The following is a 24,010-nucleotide window of genomic DNA, read 5'->3' as shown; positions in this document are numbered from 1 at the left end:
GTTTCATCAGTGTAATGGAGAACAAAAGTCCAAATCAAGTTAAAAGCATAATTAGGTCACCCATGTCTAATTGTTTACCTACATTCACCAGAAAATAGTCCTCATTCTTCTGTAGACTGGAACGTTAGATGGAAACATCATGACAGCCAGTGATTCTTCCATATTTACCATAGCAGCAGGTTTCAGTACTTTGGACAGCGACCATCCCTGCAGACTCACGGCCCATCATCCCACAAGGACTCAACAGAGACAAATGACTCTTTATTGACTTGTTTTAATCAGTACCTCTGAATAGTTGCAACAGTAAAGCAGCGAAAAGACGGGTTGTTACTGCAGCAGCAGAGCTGTTAAAAATTTGAATGTGTGCCAGCAGAATGAAATTACTGGAGCCTGATGATTTTTACGGCCCCCTGCAGCTCCTGGACTGCAGTTGGCATTGTAACACAAGGGGGCACAATGAGAGCAGAAGACAGAGACAGACATTAAGGAAACAGAGAGGCAGAGGAAATCACACAGTTGTATTAAAATCATTAAAAGCCTTGAGAGAGGTTTGCTTTTTTTTTCATTTTTAAAAGGTCCATTCATAGGCAGCATTTTCTCAAGCTGACTGCATTTGTCTGACTGGTCAAGTGGTCCTAAACATTTCACAATTTTCTCAAAGAACTGTTGAACTGTTGAGAACCACTTAATCAGAGAGACCACACACTTCTTCAGGGCGAAGTCTGTCCTTCAAACGGTTGATTCCACTGGTGAAATAAAAAAAACCCAGCAGCTAGAGTTAGTTAGTTTCCCGAAGTGATCCACCGGCAGTAAACGCATCCTTACAGCAGATTTCAGGTCCTACATGTTACAGAATAAATCTGAAAAAACAAGCAGAGGGCCTCAGCCAACTACAAGCTCTGTGTCAGAGTGCTTACCTGGAGGAGGTGAGCTCTGTCCTTGCAATGGTGTTTCCTTGGTGTCATCCCTGCCCAGACTGAGTGACTGCAGAGCAAAGAGCTCTTTATATACTGTTTTAGGGCTAGGTTCATACAAGCCTCTCATTCAGGGAGGAATGAGGCCCATGCTGGTCCAACCGGATGAGCTGGGTTCCACCAGCAAGGAGCACGACGGGGCAGCCGCCCTCAAGACAGAGATAGCAGCCACTGCAGGCTGAGAAGGTAACATGGACGTGTGGTATTATTAATCTTTGTCTTCTAAGTTTGTCTAATTCCTGGTGAATTTAACTCACAGTCGGACAGTAAGAGCTCACACAGGAAGGTGTTAGACGAGCTCCATGTTTGGGTTTGATGTAGTATTCCTCCTAAAGGCCCACTGCAGTCACAATGAATCCAATTATTATTCAGAACACATTTCTTTAGGAACTTTGCACACTGACAGAAATGACCTCCACTGATTGGTTAGACGTGTTCTAATTCATACAGAAAACCGTGTCAAGTGGGAAATTGCTCAGGAATCCTTAGCCAGGAGCAGCATGTGCACAGTTTCGTGCGACTTTCAGGATTTGGTGCAACACAGTAGCAATCACAGGACACACTGCTTTGAGACAAGAGATTTATTTCTGTTTTTCCCACAGAAGAAACAGACCACCAAAGAGCACACACACACACACCCTTCTCAGCATTTTGAACACAACAGGGAGACAATAACAACGTTGGAAACAGCAGGACATATTTTCAAGTAATTTCGAATTTGTTTGTTTCTTTAAAGTCACATGTAATCAGAAAAGATTCCCTTAGAGATGATAACAGTAAATTGTAAAAAAAAAACAAACAAACAAGAAAATAAAACTGAGATAGCTCTCAGATTGATCTAAAATGTAAATTATATCAAACAAGAGTAGCAATGTTTAACACCATTTACTCTTTGCACAAGAATCACAGGACATTTGTTTTGCGATCATGGACGCAAAGAATATAAGAGGACATTCAAAATACACGAGAGAACACAGAAACTGTTGCAGTTTTAAGTCTTTATCTGGCTCACAATAGCCTGAATTCCCCCTTTCCATTTCAATAGGGAGATATGCAACTCTTCCAGCTCGACAATCAGCACATGAAACAGGCTGGATGAGTCTGAGAGGTGACTGCAGGTTTTTGCAGTACCTGTTTAAGCAGGCGGAAATGAAACCCTCTGCTTCAGGTGCAGAGATAGATTTAGACCCAAATGGACAAGCACCACAGTTGTATAACATACCAGATAATAAAAACACAACCTTATTTTCATTAATTTACATGATACTTCCCAGCATCTCACTGTAGAAATAAGCACAAAAATATAATCTGCGAGTGTACCCTGCAGTTCCAGATATCATGTATGTATTGCTATAGCAAGAGACAGCATTTCTTTATTAAGTAATGTAACAGTAGTCAGAGTTCTTTAACTCTTTCGGCATAAAAGTTTAAATTAAACCACCACCCTTCACTGTTCAAGGAGTAATGGGAGGTTTCAGCAATCTCCATGTTAAAGAAGCTCAGGTGAAAATCACCCTTAATTCCCTGATTGGATTCGACAATAACCAAATCTGGTGTTCATACTTAGTAAAAGGCATTTGAACATTCTGGATGGTAATACGTTTCCCCATGAATATACTACTGTGCAACAATCAAACATATACATACATCTGGTGTTTCGCTCAAAGCAGTGGTTTCACAATGTTGTGCCATCAATGTGTTAGGAGGGAAAGACTGTAAGCAGTGCTGGCTTTAAACAGTATGCGAATACAAGCATTGTGCAGACATTCACACTGAGAGCAACTCTGTGAAATTCATCGGGACGGTGGGCGGCGTGCAGAGGACGGCTTGGCAGGAAGTGGACGCAAGCAGAGGACGATTCCTATTGCTTGACGTATCGTCCCCTCACAGTCCTGTTGGAGGGGCGGTGAACATCACTCCACCGTTCTGCCCCAGAGACGAAAAAGAGACAGGATTAATATGGAGCACTGGGGAGGTGAGAGGTGTTTCAGTGCTCTTGACAACTAGTTTGCACAATTCAAGCACAAACACACAAACACACACACACACACACACACACACACACACACATATGCACAAGTCAGCCTAGTGTAAAGCAGGTTTAGCATTCACAGGCATTTGTGGGCAGGCGCTAAAGATGATCAGATTTTATCAACATTGTTTTGATGAAAAAAAAGGCATGCTTAGCTTCAATTCAAAAGGTAGTGGTTGTAGTAGGGCTGCTACATACAATTACTTTCATTATCAATTGATCTGTTGATTGTTTTTTAGATTTATAGACTAAAAGATTCATCGATTAAATGTAATAAAATAGTGAAAATGACAGAAATCAGAAAATCCTCACAGTTGAGAAGCTGGAACCAGTAATGTTTTTGCAAGCACACTTTTGCTTTGACTTAAGGGATCAAAAGACTATCCAAATGACACATCAACTAAAAACCATCTTTTCTGTATTTTTTCTTTTTAGAAATGTACTTTTCAACAACAATTACCAACTTTTCTCGTACTCTGTTTCCATCTTTTGAAATCTCTTTTAATGCAGTTTACTGTGTATTGTATTTATGTGTTATTTAAATTATAATATGCAAAAGGCCCCATGGGTACTTAGTGATATGCACTGTCACTAGCAAGAAGGTCCTTGGTTTGAACCCCAGCAGGGTCAACTGAGCCCTTCCTGTGTGTAGTTGGATGTTTGTCTGCATGGGTTTCCCTCCGGGTGCCGGGTGAATTGGCAGCTCTAAATTGCCTGTAGGTGTGAATGTGTTTGTTGTGTATACATGTGTGTTTTAGTCCTGTGATAGACTGTGACATATCCAGGGGTGTAACCTGCCTCTAGTACAATGCATGCTGGGATACACAACCCACAACCCTGAGCAGGATAAGCAGTTTATAAAAATGGACGGATGCATGGATTGATACTAGGCACAAGGTGATGTACACAAAGATGAAGGGGAGCCAAAGCAGCCATGCCAAGGGGGGTCTCATGCTCAATATGGGAAATTTGCATATCGGGACGCACACACACGTCTACATATCATTTACCTCATCATCATCATCATCACCATCATCACCATCATCATACTTGCAATTGAGAGAATTATAGACAGAGAATTATACCAATCTCAGTGTCAAAGCTGTGAGTGTTAAGAAATAGAGATATAAAGCAGCTAGAATGGAGGATAGTAGTTACCTTGGATTTATTGCTCATGAGTTGGACTAAAAATTGCACCACCTCCTTTTTGCCAACAGCCTTGGCCTGTGACAGGTGAAGAATGAGAATGAATAAGAAGGTTTTTTTGTCTAAAAAGTGTTATTAAAGTGGAATACGTGTCCCTAGAACCCACCACTTGAATTGCTGTCTGTCCATCATAGCCTGGTTTATTCAGATCCGCTCCAGCAACGCTCCAGATTTCCAGGCCCTCCACATCACCACTGGCTGCCAGGCTGAAACACAGGAAATGATAGTTATTACGGGCAAAGGGCTCCTTTTACCCAAAATCAGTATTATTAACACAATCAAATAGACACGGGGTGAACAACAAGTTGTTGTGTAAAGAGACTTGTCAGAAACTGGGCAAGCACATCAAGATGCTGGCCTTCAAGATGGACAGATGTTTTCGTTTTATCTTAATAGCGACACAAGCCACGCTCATCGAGCCTTACAAAAGGCGTGTTCATGAAACTGCAAATTGGAACTCTCTTGACAAAACCCTTCGAGTGAAAAAAAAAACAGGGGCCAGCCAGTGTGGCGTATACCTGCCGACACTAGAGATGCAGAACAGATCCAAAGCTATGTTGCCAGGGGGCATTCCTACAGTTTGTGCAACAGTGGGACAACTGGTTGTACCTGTGTCAACTATGTAGGATGGGTCACTGCGGATGGCTTGGCGGCCGAGAGAGTTTGTGACTGTATATGTGTGCAAGTGTTTGAAGACATGCTCGTTTGTGCGTCTCACCTGCATAGTTCTGTTCCTGCTTCCTCCAGCTTGTCTCTGGAGAAGTGTGCTCCGGTCTTTCTCAGCAGCTGCACAACCTTCTTGTGCCTAAATTAAAGGACATGCAATAAAGCTATGTATTTATTACTGTATATGTAATATATAAATACTCAGTTAATATCAGCTGATACTGAAATCATCACCTGATAAATCCTGTTAAGAAGTACAACTTACATATGATGTGGTTTTCAAACATTTTCATTTAACGCCGTTGATTCTAAACTTTAAACTTTTCATAGACAGAGTCAGCGTGGCAGTGACTGTAGTGTGGCATGTAAGAACAAGTTGCTTTTCCCCCGCGACGAACCGCCCACGCAGGATTTACCTGCATTGACACCGGCGGTGGCAGGAAATTAACATTAAAATAAAAGGCCTGACATTGTTCACTGCTGGGCAGCTGAGTTTACAAATAAGAGCTGAGCATGCTATGTAACAAGGTACATTACACAACAGTCCAATTTGACGCTTAATTGTTTAGAGGTATGTAGAGCCAAATGTACTATTAAAAGGACTTCCTGTAGTGTTAAGAAGCCAGTATCTCTCATCTGTGAAACTGGGAGCAGGTTGGTAGGACTGGTTCAGAGGACACTCCCCATATTTGTTCTTTCTCTATGCTCTCTAACAGTCCTTATATGGGCATCAGGCTGTAATCCACTGTGAAATGTGACATTCAAAGTGCGTCAGACATGCCGACATCCTGACAGCAACCCAAAAGTCCAGTTCTATTACTTATAGTCATTTCATTAAATACATTCAGGAAGGGCCAAGCAAGCCGAGGTCTGTAGCATAGGAAGTGCAACGACAGGTGTTTAGCGCTCCAGTGCATCCCTCTACCGTCACAAAAGGAAACAAGTCCATACTTGCAGTGCCAACCGTTAAAATAGGACAACAGCCATTTGGCACAGCACATACAACGTTTTCACCCTGAGGCTAAACACTAACACTGAAACGTGGCTTTTCCCTGATAGACATTTACAGCAATGTCAATGAATGACAGAAAAAAAAAAACAGCTTTGGTAAAAATAAACACCGTCTAAACTGTCAGATGACAATTAGCCTAATTAGTTTATAATGATTGCCTGGCCTTTAAACTCCATTATGAGTTGTTCCCCTGTTTCAACCCCCCTCTGACAGCCGCTGCTCCCTTCTTGTCATTTCAGCAGAGCCAGATTCCCTACCTTGCAGCAGCTCATTTAATGAAGGCCCCTCTATAGCAGCTATTAACAACATATTTTCAGGGAACACTCAATGGTTGCTAATGGCCAAAAGGGGATTTTTAAATGTTGTGTTTGCAGCTTCATAAATGACATTATTACTTTAACAGACGGATAAAAACGAACTCATCAGCCCTTCTTGTTTAAAATGAGGCGAGCCTTACCTGAAGCGTACAGCGTTGCACAGAGGTGTGTCCCCATAGCGATCTTTAGCATAGACTGTTGCTCCATAACTCAGTAGGTACTCCACCAGTTTGAGGTGGCCCTCACAGGCGGCAATATGTAGGGGTGTGCGTCCATCATAGTCACCCAGACACAAGTTGCTGCCCTGTGCCAAAGGAAAGCATAAAAACATCAGTGTACTTCACCTGCTGGTGCATAGGTCTAGTGATATTCTATATTTTTCTTATCGTCAATAAATCTGAAATAAAATGAAAAGACCAAAACCAGCAATGTATTGATCCTACTTATAAGTATTATCTGTGAGACCTAAGCCTGATGCAGCTTTTTCATCTGTGCCGTAGACTAAACTATTAAAAACACATCAGCAGCACTTGTAGAACAGAAACAACAACCAAATGAGTGAGGGAAAACGTATTAAACAATTGCTGTGTGAACGTAGCACATTTCTCATTAACCAGATACAACCACTGAGCTTCATTTAATTGTCAAGCTTTTATTTAAATGTACGGATATAAAGATTGTACTTTAAAGGTGTCCTTAGAAACGGTGGGGTAAGCCAAGCAGCGACTGCACACCAGTCAAGCCACATACAAACATGTAGATGTGACCGCCGGGGCAACTCTAGTCCTGCCTTACCAGTCTGGCCTCATGTTTTGTTTGGCTTTGTGTTTCCAATGCCCCTGTAACACTGGACCGTGGAAATCTGTTTGTGAACCTTGAGAGTGAAAGGCTCACCTGAGTGCGTTGACCCCACATAACAAATATGATCAAGATAAGCCCAAAGGACATTTCCCTGTACACAACTTTAACTGAAACAAACATAATAATCCCAGGGTGTGTGTATGAAAGGGTTATTACGTTCTTGACTAACAATCAAAAACAGGTAGTGATTAGCAACTGTGCATATGTGTGATTGTAGGGTTGGTTACCATATCCTTTAGGGCTTCTAAGGCCTCCATGTCTCCGATCTTAGCAGCAGCACATGCCAGTGGGGGGGTCAGGGCATCCCGGATAGCTTCTAGCTCCTGCAGACACCACAGACTTTAATCAGAAAACTGCTACTTGTCTGAATGTGTAATAACGGAATTTTTTTTGTTTGTTTTTGGAATATGCTTTCAACTTTGTCTAATCATGACAACCTTTACAGAAATGTGCTTTGTCGTCAAATAAGGCAAAATGAAAAGTCTGTGTGTAGGTGGTGCCCTCACCTCCTTGCAGCTGATGCTCAGAGACTTGGCGATGACCTGGATGAAGCGGCTGTCGCTCAGACACAGCTTGGCTCCTGCTAAGTCAGCACTCATCTCACCTCGCAGGTTCTGACCCATCATCTGGACAGTGTCACACACACACACACACACACACACACACACACACACACACACACACACACACACACACACACACAAACATGTTCACTATTTTTCTTCTCATATTATTATTATCTATGTGGAGGTCATGTTCTCGTAGACACCAACCTTTTTCTTGGCAGCTAGATCAAGGTCTTTCTTGGCCAATACGTAGGACAGCTTTGACAAGGCAGCCTCCGGAGTCATATCTCCACCAACTATCAGCCCTGCATCCATCAGCACCTGAGAAGTTACAGGAATGTGTGATTTGATTCATTCTTACATCTCAAAAATGTCAAAAAATGTGACCGACTAGTAGGTGACATGACGTACCTTGCCAGTGGCATAAGATGCAGACACAGTCCCCCTCAGACACTGGGTGCAGTTGACGATGATGACGCCAGAGTCAGTGGCCTTCTTCAGCTCCTCTAACAGGTCAGGACGGTTATCGGGGGCATTTCCACTGCCGTAGGTCTCCAGGACAACACCTTGCATGGGCGGCTGCAGGAAAGCCCTCACCTGGACACAGCCGTACCAAGGACTCACATTACAAACTCAAACATGTGCGGCCAACTGAACAGGCTGCTCAACTGTGCAGAATCAAATTGAGGAATTAGTATTCCATGTTATTTTTCCTGCAGCATCTTTCACTCCAATGCATGAGTCCATCCACTCTCCTAAAAGCCCATCTGGAGCTGTCTATGCAACCAGTATCTCAGTCATTGGTTGGCTGGCACCAGGAGGCCCTATACCACATCATTAGCCATGGCAGATGACTGAAATGGCAGAAAGGAGAGCAATTAATCTGAAGGTGTTAGCAAGCATAAAGTCACTTGGCAAGACCAAGGCAGTTACCATATAGTGTGAGGAGAAGGTGACATTAAAAGTGCCAAGTTCAGTCACTATTTTTCTGATGTGATAAGCAGTTTGACAAGAAATGTTTGACGCAGATTACCAATGAAGCTCTCATTCAGCAGAGGCAGTGGGCACACGAGAGCCTGGTGCCTAATCAAAGCGGTGCCTCATAAAGGCAGTTAAATGCTGCAAGGAAGTCTTGATAGCCGAGCTGGGCAGCGGGAGCAGATTGAGACAGTAAAGTCACTCTCCCAGCAGCCTCTGCAGGGGGAGGTGCAGCTAAATGTTACAGTTTCGTTGCCAATCCTCCCCTCTTTACAGGGTGATTGGTCATGGCCCATAACTCCTTCTCATCTTTCTCTGGGCTGAGCTTTGATGGCAGTTTACATGATCAGGAAGGTAACGGAAGACGGGTAATAGCACAATTAAATTAAAGTTAACTATATTTTATTGCAGTTAGACAAAACAACACTTTTGAGCAGTCACTTACCTTTGAAGAACATATCTTTAATTACACATTAATGCACTCAGAAGGAAAAACATTCTTGGCTTAAAGATTTGCACCATGCTTGTTAAATTTCTGAGACTTTTTTCCATCATTAGACTAAATATAACTTGATTTGAAACCGTGTAATTAGCCATAACTAATGGAATGGCATCAGATAATAACAGCGAGTGATCTGTCATGTGATTCCTTTCAGTCTGGACATGTCAGTCAAGTTTGTGCAAGAAGCAATACATCAAACGTCCTGCTGAATAATTTCCCAAAGAGAAAATACACCTATTAATTATTCTGTTGTGCGTCACATTAACCAAAGACTAAGGACGACAAGTAACCTCTGGTGACTGTGACAGAGACAAAAAAACATCTCTGGTCCAGTTCTGAGCGACTTACAGTAGCAGCAGTGATTCCTGGGAACAGCCTGAGCAGGCCTACATTCCTGTTCAGCTCGGTGCAGACTTGAAACTTTGCTGTGGTGTTTGCCCTCCACACTGTGTCCCAGTTGACTGAAGGAAAAGATGGAGAAAACAGATATAAAAGATATAACAATAAGACTCTTGTGGACATCTGAAGAAAAATGACAGACCCATTAATACACTGGCTTACTTGTAATATCCACTTCAGCAGTGGCCAGAGGAGCCAAGTTAGGAGAGGAGAATGCGTTGAAACTCCCAGCATCCACCTTGGTCACACGGTTCCCTCTGTAGAGTTTGTTGTAGAAATACAGGCACACCTGAATGGAGACAAAGATATATTTAACACACAACATTTGCTCTTCTTCTAAGACAAAATCCCTTTAACACCGCAGGACTTAACAGGCACACGGAAACCTGCATACGCACATCTAAAAGATAGAATTGTTTTATCACTATAACTCCTGTCAATGAAAACATACCACCATATCAACATAGACAGACATAGATAATACTTTTCAGCGTTCTTCCTGTTCTGGTAATTGTTGTTCAGTGTTGTGAAACACTGTTGTTCAGGAGAGTGTTTGTTAAACAGTGTTGACACCTGTCGTTGCAAAACACTGCGCATTTTCTCAAGACATTAATGAAAGCACAGATTTATAATATTATAGAATTATTTCTTTTCATTCATCAGTTGACTTAGAATTCATTCAATTTATCATTTATCAACCCCATATATAAAATATTTATAATGATGGCTCAGCTGATGATTAGTTTCCCCTTTAACGACTGGGGGCAGATGATTTTTTTGCCGACGGCTAAACATACTCTAGGTTTCTTTTTGCCACTTGATGTATTCATGTTTTATGTACCTTAGACTGTGTGCCTCTAAGTCTCTATGTGTGCTATGTTTTACTTGGCTGCAAAACAAATTTCCCCTCAGTTGACCTCACGAAAGGAAGCCACTACTGATATCACCTAGTGTCTCATATTTACTCAGTTTCTCCCTCACATTCACAAATACAGCTATTCTTAATGTTCCTTATTTGAGGCTGCCAAATTTCTCTGATAATCTAATATCATGTGGGCGAGTAGCATTTATGTCCCATCTCCATTTCCTCACCTCAGGAATGAGAAACTGGCCAGCAATCAGCAGCGCCCCCAGCAGGTTGCCTCTGCCATCATTCCTCATCTCATAGATAGGCACCTGAAGACAGAATGTGGCTTATCTTAAAAAGGCATTTAATACTTGAAATGCTACAGATACATTTGCTGTTTGATAGGAGACAGTCGTTCTTACCTGCGAGCCGGTGAGAACGATTGGTTTGCCCAAATGTTCACACATGAAGGACAGGGCAGAGGCTGTGTAAGCCATAGTGTCTGTGCCATGAAGGATCACAAATCCATCAAAGTTTTCGTAGTTTTTCTGGAGTCAGACAAGAAAATAAAAGACCACATAATGTGGATCATTCTAGATGGAAACACAAATACAATTATAATGTTTTTCTACCATATTATATTCTGTATTGTATGACCAATATGAATATTATCGGATGAATTGATGCCTAGCTTTGAAAAGATTAACTGGATCCAGCAGCAAGTACCTCAATGTCCTTTCCAATTCTTCCCCAGTCATCTGTGGTCATATTGGAGGAGTCCAGCAAAGGATTGTACTCTAAGATAGTGTAGACTATCCTCTTATTGTCTTTACTCAGCCTGGAAGAGAGAGAAGCATCTATGAGTTTCTGTCATTACATACACAAATGTAATTATCATACATACAAAAACCAAAATAGGCCAAAATGAGTCAGTGGTTTCAGTCTTTATTAGTTCACACGTTCATTCCAAAACACATAAAGGACACATGGTTAAACAAATGATTATTATCTTCACTGTGACAAATGATTGTAAGTCTTCATTGTGCTCATTTAACAAAGTTGGATCAAGTTCTGGTTAAATGTGAGAAGTAGGATAGGGGAATGCTAAAAACCAAGCTGAATTTATGAAGCAAGACAAAGTCTATTTAGCCGGGCCTTCTGTCTCAGCAGCAGGATGCCAAAACCTGTTTCAGTGTAAAAGGGAGGGGCAAGACAGGCATACTGTTAGAGAGAGTAGCACTTTAAAATGAGACATTTTTCCTTTCCACTGTCGAGTCCTAATGTTCTGAGGAGCTCTACCACTGTGTATTGTAAATAAGGGCGAAGCTGAGGGACATAAGGTGGCTGATTTGACATATCTTGAGGGTTGTGGTGTGTCATTTCAGGTTAGAGCAAATGCCTGTTTCTTTTTCATTCCAATTACAAGGGAGGAAGCCTGCACATATACATATTTATGTTGCCTCGAAGTGCAGTTTAACTCGGGCGTCCCACTGCCCCACCTGCGACACTTTGTATAAGGCAGCGTGACTGGCTAAACAGCCATGGAAAGATTTTCTTTTTAATCTCCCCTTTAAAGAAACAGGGTGGGACACCCCCCACATTATCATAAGGTAGCCTCATGGCATGGAGATAGGAGCTGAATGGAACAGCAGGGGAAAGAGCAAGCAAGCCCCAGTCCACCCAACCAGGGGTCCTACAGACACTCTCCTAATTAGCCTTAAGTCCACACACAACCCCAGAACATATGTTGTTGATAATCGTGAAGCCAAAGTGCCACAAGAAAACACTATTCAAATCACCAATTATTCAACTATCTGGCAGTGTACCCTAAGGTGTAGCAAAGCTACACATTAGCATACCCATGCTAAGATGCCTCATAGCCTAAGAATAATGAATGCTTGTGTGTGTATGTGTGTATATGTGTCTGTATGTCTGTATGATTGGGGACTCAAGAAGTGGAAGAAGACTGGAGGTGGGGAAGCGGCCTTGTGGCATGAATAAAGCCTTTCAATAAATCAATAAACTAATTCCCTCCTTCAACATAAGTTGGGCATACTATCAACAGTATGCCCATTAGACTTGCATGAGCCCACTTCAGTTGATATTAGCACCATGCCAACTCAAGGATGAGCAAATATTAAAGTATGATCACCTAAAAAAGATCATAGGACATTTAATGAAAGCATGCTCACATATTCATGTTGAAAAGTAAATATTAATATTATGTTAGCAACGGTTTAATATTAGTCCAAACAAACTGACTGCTAATATTTTAAGACATTTACAAAGCAGCTAATTAACAAACAGGGAGCTCTTGTGTAGTTTCTGAACTATGAATGTGAGGTTGAAGACAGTAAAACAAGCTGCTCACATGCCCTCAGCGACCGTCTACCACCGTGGGGGGGGGGGTATGGAAATGAGTATGGGTACATGTCTGGAAGAGGCACCCCCACTATCACTGACAATGAAGACCCTACAGAGGCTGTGGATCAGCTGGGAGGCCTCTCACTGCTCCACAGCACATACACCAGGCATCAAGACAACATGGACCAAACATACAACAGAGCAGGTCAGCCTCGTTTTTCCCAGAAGACCAACAGCAGCTTTTCACAAACTAAACCTCCAAGAAACATTAGGTTATCTCAGCTGGGCTACACATTAAAGTAGCCGGCTTGTTGCTGACAGAGGCGACATTAGCAGGTGCAGAGAAAGAGACACAAAAATACTTCAGGCAATCCACAGCTCCGTGCTCCTGTATCCTTCCTGGTATTTTCTCCTATTGCCAAAGGCCACGTCGGCATGCATTTCCTGCAGGGCAAGCACACCCTGACATTCAGTCTTGAGGAAAGCAGACACATCAAACCACTCTCAAGCACAGTGAAGGCACACAGAATACTACCAGTGCTACAGTACCCGTGAAATAGAAGGTCAGAGTGGGGCGTTGGCTTTCTGTTAGAGCAACAAAAGCAGTTTGGAGTCATTAAAACCATTACTGGTCTATTCTTAGGAGGAGAGTGAGTTGTTTCCATTCAGTCTCTGCTTTTTCGGATACAGTATGAAATGTATCTTGCACTGTATGAAGACCATAATACCAACTGTACTCCATGAACAATAGTCATGATTACAAGATGTGGTGTTCATCAGTTCTAACATGATTTAGCCTATACAACCAACGTACCTTGTAAAAAGTTCTAACAAGCATATATATATAATTTCATTCTCCTCACGATGGAAACAATATGATTTAGGCCTGGTTTCGCTCTCTAGGACAATAACTATACATTAGATGAAGTGTAAAATTTTACATTATATTATATTGTACAGTAATAGTATAAGGAAAATGAAGAACACACTGCATGGCAATCTTAAGTGCAATATAAGTGATTAACATTTAGGATTTGCAAATGACAATCACCTTTGTTGTAACTGTACACTGATTTTCATACAAGTACTTGCTGCCACCACTGACTTTACATGATAATCTTCCAGATAATTACATTTTACTTTAAATATTGATTAAACACTCTGAAAGGAAAAAAATAAACGCATATCAATTTATAAAGTGTAAGATAGTACAAATACAGTCAGAGCATGAATCCTTACCCTCTGTAGACAAGAGCATACGAGTGTGACTAGCAGAACATAGGTCATTGTAATTTTTTGAAATTAAGTTATAGTTGTGTGCTGACTGAGCAGGGAGGAATTCTGGGTGCACTTACGGCAGGACCAGGGTGTTCTCAGATCCATAGTAGTCATACAGGCTGGTCTGCTGGGCATATGTCTCATCGTGTAGGATGGGCAACTTGCGCAGACTCTTCACAAAAGCATTGGCTTTTGGGGCAAGCACTGTGGGTTACAGAAATAGAAAAAAGGTGGGTTATTGTAATATTTCATAGCTTTCTCTCTGTGGGATTACTGCTGATCAGTAACAATTTAGAAGAACTGTACGGGGGATTTCCAATCATCTCAACAACAGACAGCAGCCTCATACTGAACCCTAGTGGTGAATATAAGAAATGTGAAGTCAAGTCAAATTTATTTATATAGCGCAATTTCACAAATAACAATTTGCCTCACAATCTCACTCTCTGTCTCTAGGCCCTCAAAGTCATTGTTTACATTATGATTCTTACATACACTGAGTTAAGAGTTGTTTGGACTATTGAACTAAGCACATTTCTAAAATCTATAATAAAAAAGTGACCACTGCTACTGTAGAAGAGCTGTGGCTCTGTGCACTCTGAATAAATGCCAGCAGAAATTCTTCACAGCAGTTTCAGAGAGACGACACGTGGCAGCCATATGATCATAAGCCCAGAAGACGTCAAGAAAGCTACCTTCATAAATCAGACAGATATGAAGACTTTATTAAGAGTAACAGTAAAGGGGAAAATGGTCGTATCATAACCCTAGAACACACAAAGTAAACATATATCAAAAGGTCCAAAGTAGACTCAACTCATGTTTTAACTTCAACATTTTAACTTCAGGTTTGTTCATGTCATTTCCAAATTCCATGACAAGCAGTTGCCAAGATATTTCATTCTGAACTGAAGTGCCAACCTGGCAGACTGAATGACTGATGGCCACCGCTGGCTAAAAATGGATGATGCCAGTGTCTTTTGACATGACAAAAGTGAGAGACTCAGTGAAAAGTGGGACTCAGCTTCAGGCCATTTAAGCAGATTTAGAGACCAGCCTACAGTAACAATAATATTCTGTTATGCAGCATTATCAAAACAATGCTGCTTTATGGGGTGAGAGAATGTCTTTTAATACAGGAAGTCAAACATCGATGGAGAAGTCTTGTTCTCGTTTGAACCTGGAGCTGGAGTGTTATTTTCCCTCGACATGCTCCAGATGTTGCCCAATACCTCATGTCAACATCTGGTTATTCATTGAAGGAATCTGTGATCGTGTGTATTTAGCATTGCCTTCCGCAGAGATTTACAAACTTCATTACATTTTAGTTGGCTGTCTCCAGTGTGGGTTTCCTATTAAAGCTAAATGTGCTGGTTCTGGTCATCACTGAAATAATGGTCAATTTAACATTTGGCAGTCAAGGGGGGCAGTTTGCTCATGTGTACGCCAATGTAGTTTCAATTCCCTTGCTAACGGTCATAAGCCACCTTCTGCTGTGTAGTTAAGCTGTTTGCGGGACTATTTTAGGACGCACTTGCTGCTGTTGTCACGCCGGGCTTACGCCATGCCCCATACTCACAGTAACATAAGAACCGCATGCGCCAAACAAGCTACCTGTTGAGCTGGCGAGCTATCACACTGCAGTTTCAGGACAGAAAACCTATGACATCGAGTTCAGTTAGTTACCGTTATCATGAAGCGTCATGCCGATGGTTCCTCCGGTGTTGATAACCAGAACTCGCGCCTCGGCGGCGGAGGGTGACGTCGCCGGCTCAATGGACTCAATCGAGTTGCAGCTTGTCAGCTTTCTCCTTCGGCACGGATGAAGCTGAGTACTTCGCGGAGGACATAGATCAGTAAATTCTAGCAGATCCAGCTTTGGTTGTGACAACGCCCGGGCAAGGGATGTCAGGTTGTTGAAGCTGGAGTCCGCCATGATGACGTGCAAGTGAGCCGGTGCTGCCCCTTTAAAAGCTTGTTGCAAGTGTTCAAAACACGGTGGTCTTCAAGTGCTGGAGGCACCCTGAAACGCGGCGCCGTTTCTCCGGCCTTATATACAGAAAAGCAGCTTCCATTGTAGCCATGTGATGTAGTTAACAGAGGGCGGCACCATCATTTTAATTATAGTTTAAAGTTGCCTACAGTACTTGACTCTTCCTCAGCCACGACCCTCTCTGTAATTTGCCCTTGAAACGCTGACGACAGTGTCCACTCTGACGTCAGTGATGTGGGTGTGGCCTCAAGTGTATGTAAAGTAGTGTAACGTCACTGTACCTATATTTTGGCCTATCTATATATTTTCGTTTATCTTACTCATTTATGTTGTGCAGTTAAGCTGTACCTGCACAGTACTTATTATTGCATGTGTGACATTTAAGATAAGAAGAGTATTAATTAAATATTGAGTGAAATCTGAAAGAAGTTCACCGAACTTTCTCACTTTGAAACGACACTCCCTTATTTGTGCCAAAGCAAGAAAAATCCTTGTAAATTATGTATCTACGTTCCAACAACTTGTAATCCTCATTTATGACAAGAATGTAAATGAGTGTTGTTACAGTTGCACCCTGGGGCTAAAGGAACACTAAACAACACTAAACAAACTACCCAATGTTTAGAGCATACAAAAGCCCAAACCCCCTGTTAATATTGACTTTATTGGAATAAAACCCTAAAGTCACAAGAAATCTGATACATTTTGATGGCTAAATTATGACATAAAAAATCCCATATTTTGAAGAGAGGACAGCTGCACATGAAGCTCCAATTAATTTATTGCATCACGAACCTTTTGACCACTCTTGGTCCTTTTCAAGGCAAGACCGGCTTTACATGCATCCCCTGGTGGTACTCTATAATCAGAGATATAATCAACCAGTAAGACCGTAGACTTATCAGTGATTACAAAAAAGTTAACAGACAAAAAAGACAAACATCAACATCCATCGACGACAAGAGACATAAAATAAAAACTAAAGCTCCCAAAAATGTTCAAATGTCTCCATAACTCAACTTAAAAATGCAATTTTAAGAGGTAAAGGTTACAAAGAAATGTGCCTACATTCATAGTTATTACAAGCAATATATATTAGACCCCTGGCTCAACAACAGAATAATATAATGACATAATAAATACAAACAACAATATTTTAAAGCCCCTACAAACCCATGGTTCACCCAGACAGGTGTTTTTACCTGTTTTGCCTGAATAAATATTTTGTTCTAACTGTGTGGGTGTCTACAGAGTAAATAGAACACAATCATGTTAACAGTATGAAGTTTTAATTGTACGTTTTCTGCTATGACAAGTCAAAATGTCTGCTGTGAACAAAACAACAAAAAAACAAATTGTAGCATCTGTAATACAATATAATCCTTGGAGCTAAGTGTGTGGTCGTCCTCTCTTTATAATATGTCACTGACATACCCAGCACCGAAATTTAAGGGGTGCCTTTGCCAGACAAGTCTTTCTCGAATAATCCTGAGATATTAGATGTTAGCTGAGATATTAAGAAACCCCTATTTTTAAAAAGCCAGGCTAGTTTCCATATTGACATAATGACCTGCAAAGGGTTTATTCACTGCTCAGGTGGGTAAAGGACATAGTAGTATTGGGGGATGCTGAAGTGACTAAAGTAATGATATTTTGTAGCTTCAGGATAGCTGACACGATCTGATATCAGAATCAGAATCAGAAACTGCTTATTGCCAAGTAACATACATTACAAGGAATTTTTTCTGATGGTGCTGACAACAAACATGTAAAAATATAAAGGTAAAAGAATAAGATAAGATAAATAACAAACAGTGCAGTGACCAAAATAAAGTGTCCAGATAAAGTGTCCAGTAGGGGGTGCGTGCGTTAATGTAACCCAGGGGGGACAGGGGCGGTATACGTTAATATAACATATAACTTTTGTTTGTGTTGGGAGGGGGGGGATCAGTGCAAGACTTTGGCCGTGTTTGTCAGGTTGACTGCAGAGGGGAAGAAACTGTTTTTGTGGCGGGAGGTTGACCATTGACTCATTCGGTTATCTTTTCTGTAAGTGATTCATGCTTTTATAGGCCTTTGTGTATGACATGATAATGATAATTCATTAGACTTGTCTGTTATAGACAATGTCACTGAGTTGATTATTAATGAAAATGTGATTCTGTAGAAGAAATAACATGTTGTGCTGTCAGGATATCACGCAAGAAAAACGTGACAATACCAACATTGCCTATGAACGAACGGTCTGATGTATGCAGAACAAAGACACAGAAGCACACACGTTTATGTGGTTATTTTGGAGCAGTTTGGTGTTAATAGGTTAACTGGATTACTGTGTGTAATGGCACTGCGCCTTGGCGCGGCACGCTTCAGATTTGATGTTGTACCTACGTGGAAGACGCTACATCAACAGAGAAAAAACTCTTGTCATTTGTCAGTATCTTGGGTGTGTGGGAAACTGTGAGACATACATGCAGTTAAATGAGTGATGACGTTTACATATAAAATATATTCTATCAGTTAAATAGATGAATGAAACGTGAAAAAACAGCCTTGACTAGTTTAATCTTCTGAGACGTTTTTCTTTTAACTCTTCTACTTTTCACAAGGAAATATTGTAGGTTACTTACTCATTATTATATCAATTGTTGTATTCACCAGCTAATGTAGCCTAGTTAGAATTGGCTCGACCTAAACAAGTTAGAAAATTAAAATGCTGATTACAGATCATCAAACATTTAACAATGAAAGAATATGACCAAATTAGTTGTTTTTTTTAACTGGAAGTGAACTTTAATTAATAAAAACAACAATGGGGCACAGCGGATGGCTGCTAGAGTTCATTAGTGTTTGCAGACATTGAATGCCAGATATTGCTTTTATCCACACGCTTATATGTTGACAACAGAGCTGACAGGACAATGGTTTGTTAAATATGAGTTGAGGAGGACGGAGGACGGAGGACTGTAAAAAGTAAATGCATCAAATGATTGGCAATCATACCGTATGTGACCTGTAACTCCTATAACTGCCACAAGGGGGTGATGTTATCCTTCACATAGAGTCACTACCTTAATCAGATGAAAACATTAATACTGAAAATATTACACATTATGACATATATTTCCATAAATATGTAACTAAAAATGTATTTAACGTGTTCATTCCAAAGAAATCTAAAAGGAAAGACTAACTCTTTAGTGGGCACAGTTTAGAATAAAGCATAACGTTACGTTCAAACATGAGTTGCTGTTAAGTATGTATATAAGTATACGTTAACTAATAACTCGATACATGGTGTACAAGGGAGAAACTAACGTTACATTTTATTTAATGTCAGTTTAAGTATTTCATTGTTTCTCCTTGTGAGTCGTGGATGACCCAGACAGTAAGAGCTGTACTAGGAAGCAGCAACTGAATGAAGTAGACGGGAGGAAGTGGCGGTTAATGCAGCTCCACACCTTTCCGGTGTAGCAGCACTGCGACCAGCTCGACTTAAAGGAGAAAGACGAGAGCTGGGTGTATTTATCGAGACAGGAGGGGGAGATAGGAGGTAAATAACTTATATTTCAATTAAGTGTTCTATTCAGGAAGATGTGGGCCAAACATTGTGTCACTGTCGCACGTATTTTGTATTCAAATATGATTAGTTTGCAACAGCTAACTACCGTTATCTAGCTAGCTCAAGGCTAGCTTGCTAGGCAACAAGCTAGTTAATGTTAGCTGGCTAGGCTTCTTTAGCAGCCATGAGCGGTAGCTTGCTAATTTGGCGTGTCTGACCCTCCTCCTAATTCTGCTTTCAGGGGGACAAGTGGAGTTTCATGAGTGGATACATGTGTTGCTGAGTCACCGAGGGTTTTTGTTGAACACGTCCCTTCCAGCACGGTGAAGTTACCCGGCGCGACGCTTGATGGACTAGCCGCAGAAAGCTGCCTTTTTTTCTCCTCCGGTAGCCGTGAAGAGAACAAGGGCGCACCCGATGAGGAGGACCGCCAGACACAAACACCAGAAGGAATTTTCAAGTACCGCGGCTTTTTCAGGGCATTACATACACACCGTGTTTGCTCTCTGCAGTTTTTAATCGCCACGGCCTCTCTTTGTCAGGCAGCTTAATGTTGATTTGGGCAACAAAATGAACGTCCTGCAACAGCTGCTGCCAAGTTCTTAGTGTAAGCGTGCCATGTTGTGTACAGGCCTTGCAAACATTGTGATACTCTGAACATAAATGTCCCAGCACTTCACTGGACGCACAGACTCAAGTAAAAAGTACTGTTTGATAGGTTTTAACATGAGTGTGCATTTTTGACTCACACCCCCCCCCCCCCCCACCATATGCTCTTCACTGAGTCATGTTTTCACAAGTAAGCCCATAAATTGAAGCTACAGTCAACGTGAATCATCATCAGCACGGTATCATTTCTCTCGTTAGGAACAAAGTATTTATGCACAAGAGTTCAAAATGGGGAAAGTGCTCTCAAAAATATTTGGCAACAAGGAGATGAGAATATTAATGCTTGGACTTGATGCTGCTGGAAAGACAACAATCCTTTACAAACTGAAACTCGGACAGTCTGTCACCACAATCCCCACAGTCGGCTTCAATGTGGAGACTGTCACCTACAAAAATGTCAAGTTCAACGTCTGGGATGTTGGGGGCCAAGATAAGATTCGTCCTCTGTGGCGACACTACTATACAGGCACCCAAGGGTTAATTTTCGTGGTGGATTGCGCGGACAGGGATCGGATCGACGAGGCAAGGCAGGAACTTCACCGCATCATCAATGACCGAGAAATGAGGGATGCCATCATCTTGATATTCGCCAATAAGCAAGACCTTCCGGATGCCATGAAGCCTCATGAAATCCAAGAGAAGCTCGGATTGACCCGCATCAGAGATAGGAATTGGTATGTTCAGCCCTCCTGTGCGACCACAGGTGATGGACTGTATGAGGGCTTGACATGGCTAACCTCAAATTACAAATCTTAATGATTGAGTGCAGACTGTTTTAGGTCAAAACTATAATAACGTTGCAAGTAACAAATAACTTCTCAAAATGAGTATGGTTAAGAAAAAGTTGATTATCTCCCATTTATTTTTAATACTGCGTTTTCCCCACGACTAATTTATCTTTAACTGGGTTTGCTGGCTTAAAGTTTGCTTGTACTCTGTAGCAGGCCTATATCACATTCATTATTTTGGGGCTTGCTTGATGAATATTGAATTAATTGGTCCTAATGTTGAAGCCACAGAGATCACCGTCTTTGCCTATTCTTTTCCCTGTTTTGTATAATTTTTCTAATGAAGCTGAAGTTTTTATCTTCATTCTTGGACTAAAGCTTGTTTCAAGGTGCTTCAGTCTCTGTTGCATTGAACTTGGACCTTTTCTTTTTTTCTTCTAAGGTGGGAACTTTAATTTCATGTAGCCTACGTGAAGGACTTTGACATTTGTCTTAACACAGTACTGTGATGAAAAGTATTTCTTCTCAATGGAAAATGAAAATTTTCACCTTTGCTTACATTTCATTGTCATCAGAGAGAGAAAAAAAATACTACAGACATGTTTTGTTACCCATCCCAATCCCCTTATGTGGGCTATATAGTTTACTGATTGACCTTTTGTGTCATGTCTTGATACCTAATTGTGCTGAATATTCAACAAATAGGCCTCCAGTAACTCTTAAACATGCTTGTTGGGATGCATTTTTAATTTTGGGTAACAGGTAGTCAGTCGACTCAATCTTTCCAAAGGAATGTCATTCAGCTCTGAGCTCTCTCAATCTGATACCACAGTTGATTAGTCTCAGTATTGGGACATTATATGATAGCCTATATCTGTAGCATGAGTACGGAAGTACAGTAACCCTACATCAGAGTCCATCTGTCGTGCAGTCAGAGGGAGCTGTATGTTGAAGACACCCTGCGGTGCAGCTCTTACTCCTATTTTGACTGGGGGGAACCATGTACAGAAAAATGTCATTGTAATGTCTTATTAAAAAAGTGATTTTAAATCTTATGTCTGGGGTTTTTTTTTTTTTTGTTCAGGGATTAAAGGTAGTGTGCATGATTAGGCTTGTGAGTAATCAAACCATTTTAGGTTTTAGCGAAACCTAAGTAGCAGATCTTAGACAGATTTTAAAAAAACTTGGAACGTTTCAAGAATGCTTATAGTTCAAAGTAGAAGTCTGCAGTGTTAAAATTCTCCTGGGTTTAAGTGCTGTTGGGCACATTCTTCATAAATGGTTTATGTCCACCCTCAGACTAAGTCACTGGCCTCAGTTCCCTCGCCAGTAAATGGGAAAATGTGCAAAACAGGAAGTCCAACTGCTGGTCTTTTTGGAACAACAACAGAGCCACATGATAGTTTGCATGAGAGTTGGAGGGGCAGCGGAGATATACAGCTGAATTGTGAATTCTTTTTCAACGTTGCATGTTGGTTGTGAGCCATAGTTGAGTTGATGCTGAGCTTGTCAGCTGTAACTTCCTGAGTTTGCTTTTGGTTGGGACTGGTATGAAAAAGCGAGTCTCAGTTGGTTTTATTCAGTGAGAATGGTGTCCGTTCAAGTTGACTAATGCAGGGCTGGTGTTGAGAAATAAGAAGGAAATGTATAAAGGTTAAAAAAAAAATCCTTGAGTAATGCTTTTCTGTGATTTCTTTAGTGACACGACAGTTTACCAGTAGATATGATGTGTATCATGTATATGAATAACCTGTGAAGAGATCCCAGCTGCTAATGAGACAATTTACGGCACTTTTCTAAACAAGGAGCCACTCACAACCATGCATTGTACTCTTTCCATGTAATCATGAGCATAAGAAGTGTGTAATAACGAGAACACTACAACTATAATCTGTGTATTTATATAATCTCTCAAAAGTGAGTGTGATCTCTGTCCAGCATGCTGAAATGTCTCCAGACTAGGAAGATGAGACCCACATCCTTTGGTGTCTGCATTATTCCCGTTTTCTACTCTTATATATTGACCTCATTTAATTCTTGCTGCTGCTGAACAGTCATGCCTTCCTAGTTTGAATCTGTATAACTACATCACATAAGGTTATGCGTTTTAGTTAAATATTCCTTTTAAACGTTGATTTGAAGTTTTCAGTTCAACTGTTAACTAGGTCTGAGACGGACACCACTGTGGAGGAATGTGGTTGTTTCCATTAAAGCTGATTAACAAGAGTGTTTTCACTCCTGACAAAGACAGGATTGATGGTGGCAAATGGTCTGACTACTGTGTTTAGGGCTACAAAAGATTACTTAGTATTATTCTGCAGATTTTGAAGGATTTTTCCACTCTGCATACTGAAGGGCACTGTGTCTTTGCCAGTGTTTTACACATCCACATAAAAACTGGCACTGTGTTAAGCTGTTGAAAAAGCACAGAGTTTGCATTTTTTTTGTTGCATTTACAAGAATAGGGTGCGCACTTGATGTCTCTCAAGCACACAAATATTTGCAGCATTCACTGACAATCAGACACTGTATCCTTGGGTGTACATATGTCCGCATCCACAGACGGTTGGCTGCATAATCACGGTGGCATTCGCTGTGTGGAAAATCTGCTGCTTAGCAAGTTGCTGTAGAGGCCTCAGGATGTTTGCTTAAGCACCACAGAGGTTTCTGTCAGGTGACAGACAGATATGACTCCACTGCTACAGAAGGTGTTTCACACAACCCACACACCTCTCGAAGTCGTGATTTTAATGCTCCGTTAAAAAAAAAAAAAGTCCATAATTGAAATGATCCACAAACACTGCAAGTCACGAAAGTATCTAAGCTTCTGAGGGTATTTGTAAATACTTGTTTTCAGTAAGGGCTCGGTCAAGGGCCTCCATTAGATGCTGATGGCAGTTTAATTGGCCTGTAATGGCCACTTTGGTTCCCACCACTTCATTACAACCATATGATCCTCACAGCTTTATTGGTAACACTGGGGCCCCTGGGGCAAGGACAGACACTGTAGGCAAGGTTTTATGACCTCTCCTCTGTAAAGATGAGACCTCCTGGCC

General features: G+C 41.2%; 2 protein-coding genes across 3 annotated transcripts; one reads left to right on the top strand and one right to left on the bottom strand.

The window, feature by feature from the left end:
* Positions 1 to 1,540: 1,540 nt before the first annotated feature.
* Positions 1,541 to 15,938, bottom strand: aspg (asparaginase homolog (S. cerevisiae)). Of its 2 annotated transcripts, XM_070920301.1 has the most exons (18): positions 15,689 to 15,938; positions 14,080 to 14,206; positions 13,274 to 13,309; positions 11,087 to 11,198; positions 10,783 to 10,908; positions 10,606 to 10,689; positions 9,676 to 9,802; positions 9,463 to 9,575; positions 8,046 to 8,231; positions 7,842 to 7,955; positions 7,575 to 7,694; positions 7,296 to 7,391; positions 6,348 to 6,511; positions 4,931 to 5,017; positions 4,319 to 4,418; positions 4,165 to 4,230; positions 4,017 to 4,055; positions 1,541 to 2,900 (listed from the first exon to the last, which is right to left on the bottom strand). In XM_070920301.1, exons 1-18 carry the CDS (start codon positions 15,936 to 15,938, stop codon positions 2,859 to 2,861), a joined length of 1,989 nt encoding a protein of 662 aa, XP_070776402.1. In that variant the 3' UTR covers positions 1,541 to 2,858. The 2 variants fall into 2 exon arrangements, with proteins under 2 accessions (XP_070776402.1, XP_070776403.1); XM_070920302.1 differs by lacking the exons at positions 4,017 to 4,055; positions 4,165 to 4,230; positions 13,274 to 13,309 and having other exon boundaries at positions 15,689 to 15,738.
* A 3,495-nt stretch (positions 15,939 to 19,433) lies between these two features.
* On the top strand, positions 19,434 to 22,004 carry arf6b (ADP-ribosylation factor 6b). Its single transcript, XM_070920019.1, has 2 exons — positions 19,434 to 19,548; positions 19,799 to 22,004. Exon 2 carries the CDS (start codon positions 20,455 to 20,457, stop codon positions 20,980 to 20,982), a length of 528 nt encoding a protein of 175 aa, XP_070776120.1. The 5' UTR covers positions 19,434 to 19,548; positions 19,799 to 20,454; the 3' UTR covers positions 20,983 to 22,004.
* The last annotated feature ends 2,006 nt before the right edge of the window (positions 22,005 to 24,010 follow it).

Source organism: Enoplosus armatus, chromosome 15 (genome assembly GCF_043641665.1).
Source record: "Enoplosus armatus isolate fEnoArm2 chromosome 15, fEnoArm2.hap1, whole genome shotgun sequence".
In the NCBI taxonomy this organism is placed as follows: Eukaryota; Metazoa; Chordata; class Actinopteri; order Centrarchiformes; family Enoplosidae; genus Enoplosus; species Enoplosus armatus.
The sequence above is the reverse complement of the archived record's forward strand: the minus strand, read 5'-3'. Positions and strand labels throughout refer to the sequence as shown.

Bases quoted from the DNA above. Each gene is read 5' to 3' on its own strand.
- aspg (XM_070920301.1), bottom strand. From the start codon at position 15,938: ATGGCGGACTCCAGCTTCAACAACCTGACATCCCTTGCCCGGGCGTTG. The intron at 6,512-7,295 runs GTAACCAACCCT...CCTTTGGCACAG, and splicing joins TAGAAGCCCTAAAGGATATG to GGCAGCAACTTGTGTCTGGG. The intron at 2,901-4,016 runs GTAAATGATATG...TCTCTGGGGCAG, and splicing joins GTGATGATGATGATGATGAG to AACGGTGGAGTGATGTTCAC.
- arf6b (XM_070920019.1), top strand. From the start codon at position 20,455: ATGGGGAAAGTGCTCTCAAAAATATTTGGCAACAAGGAGATGAGAATA.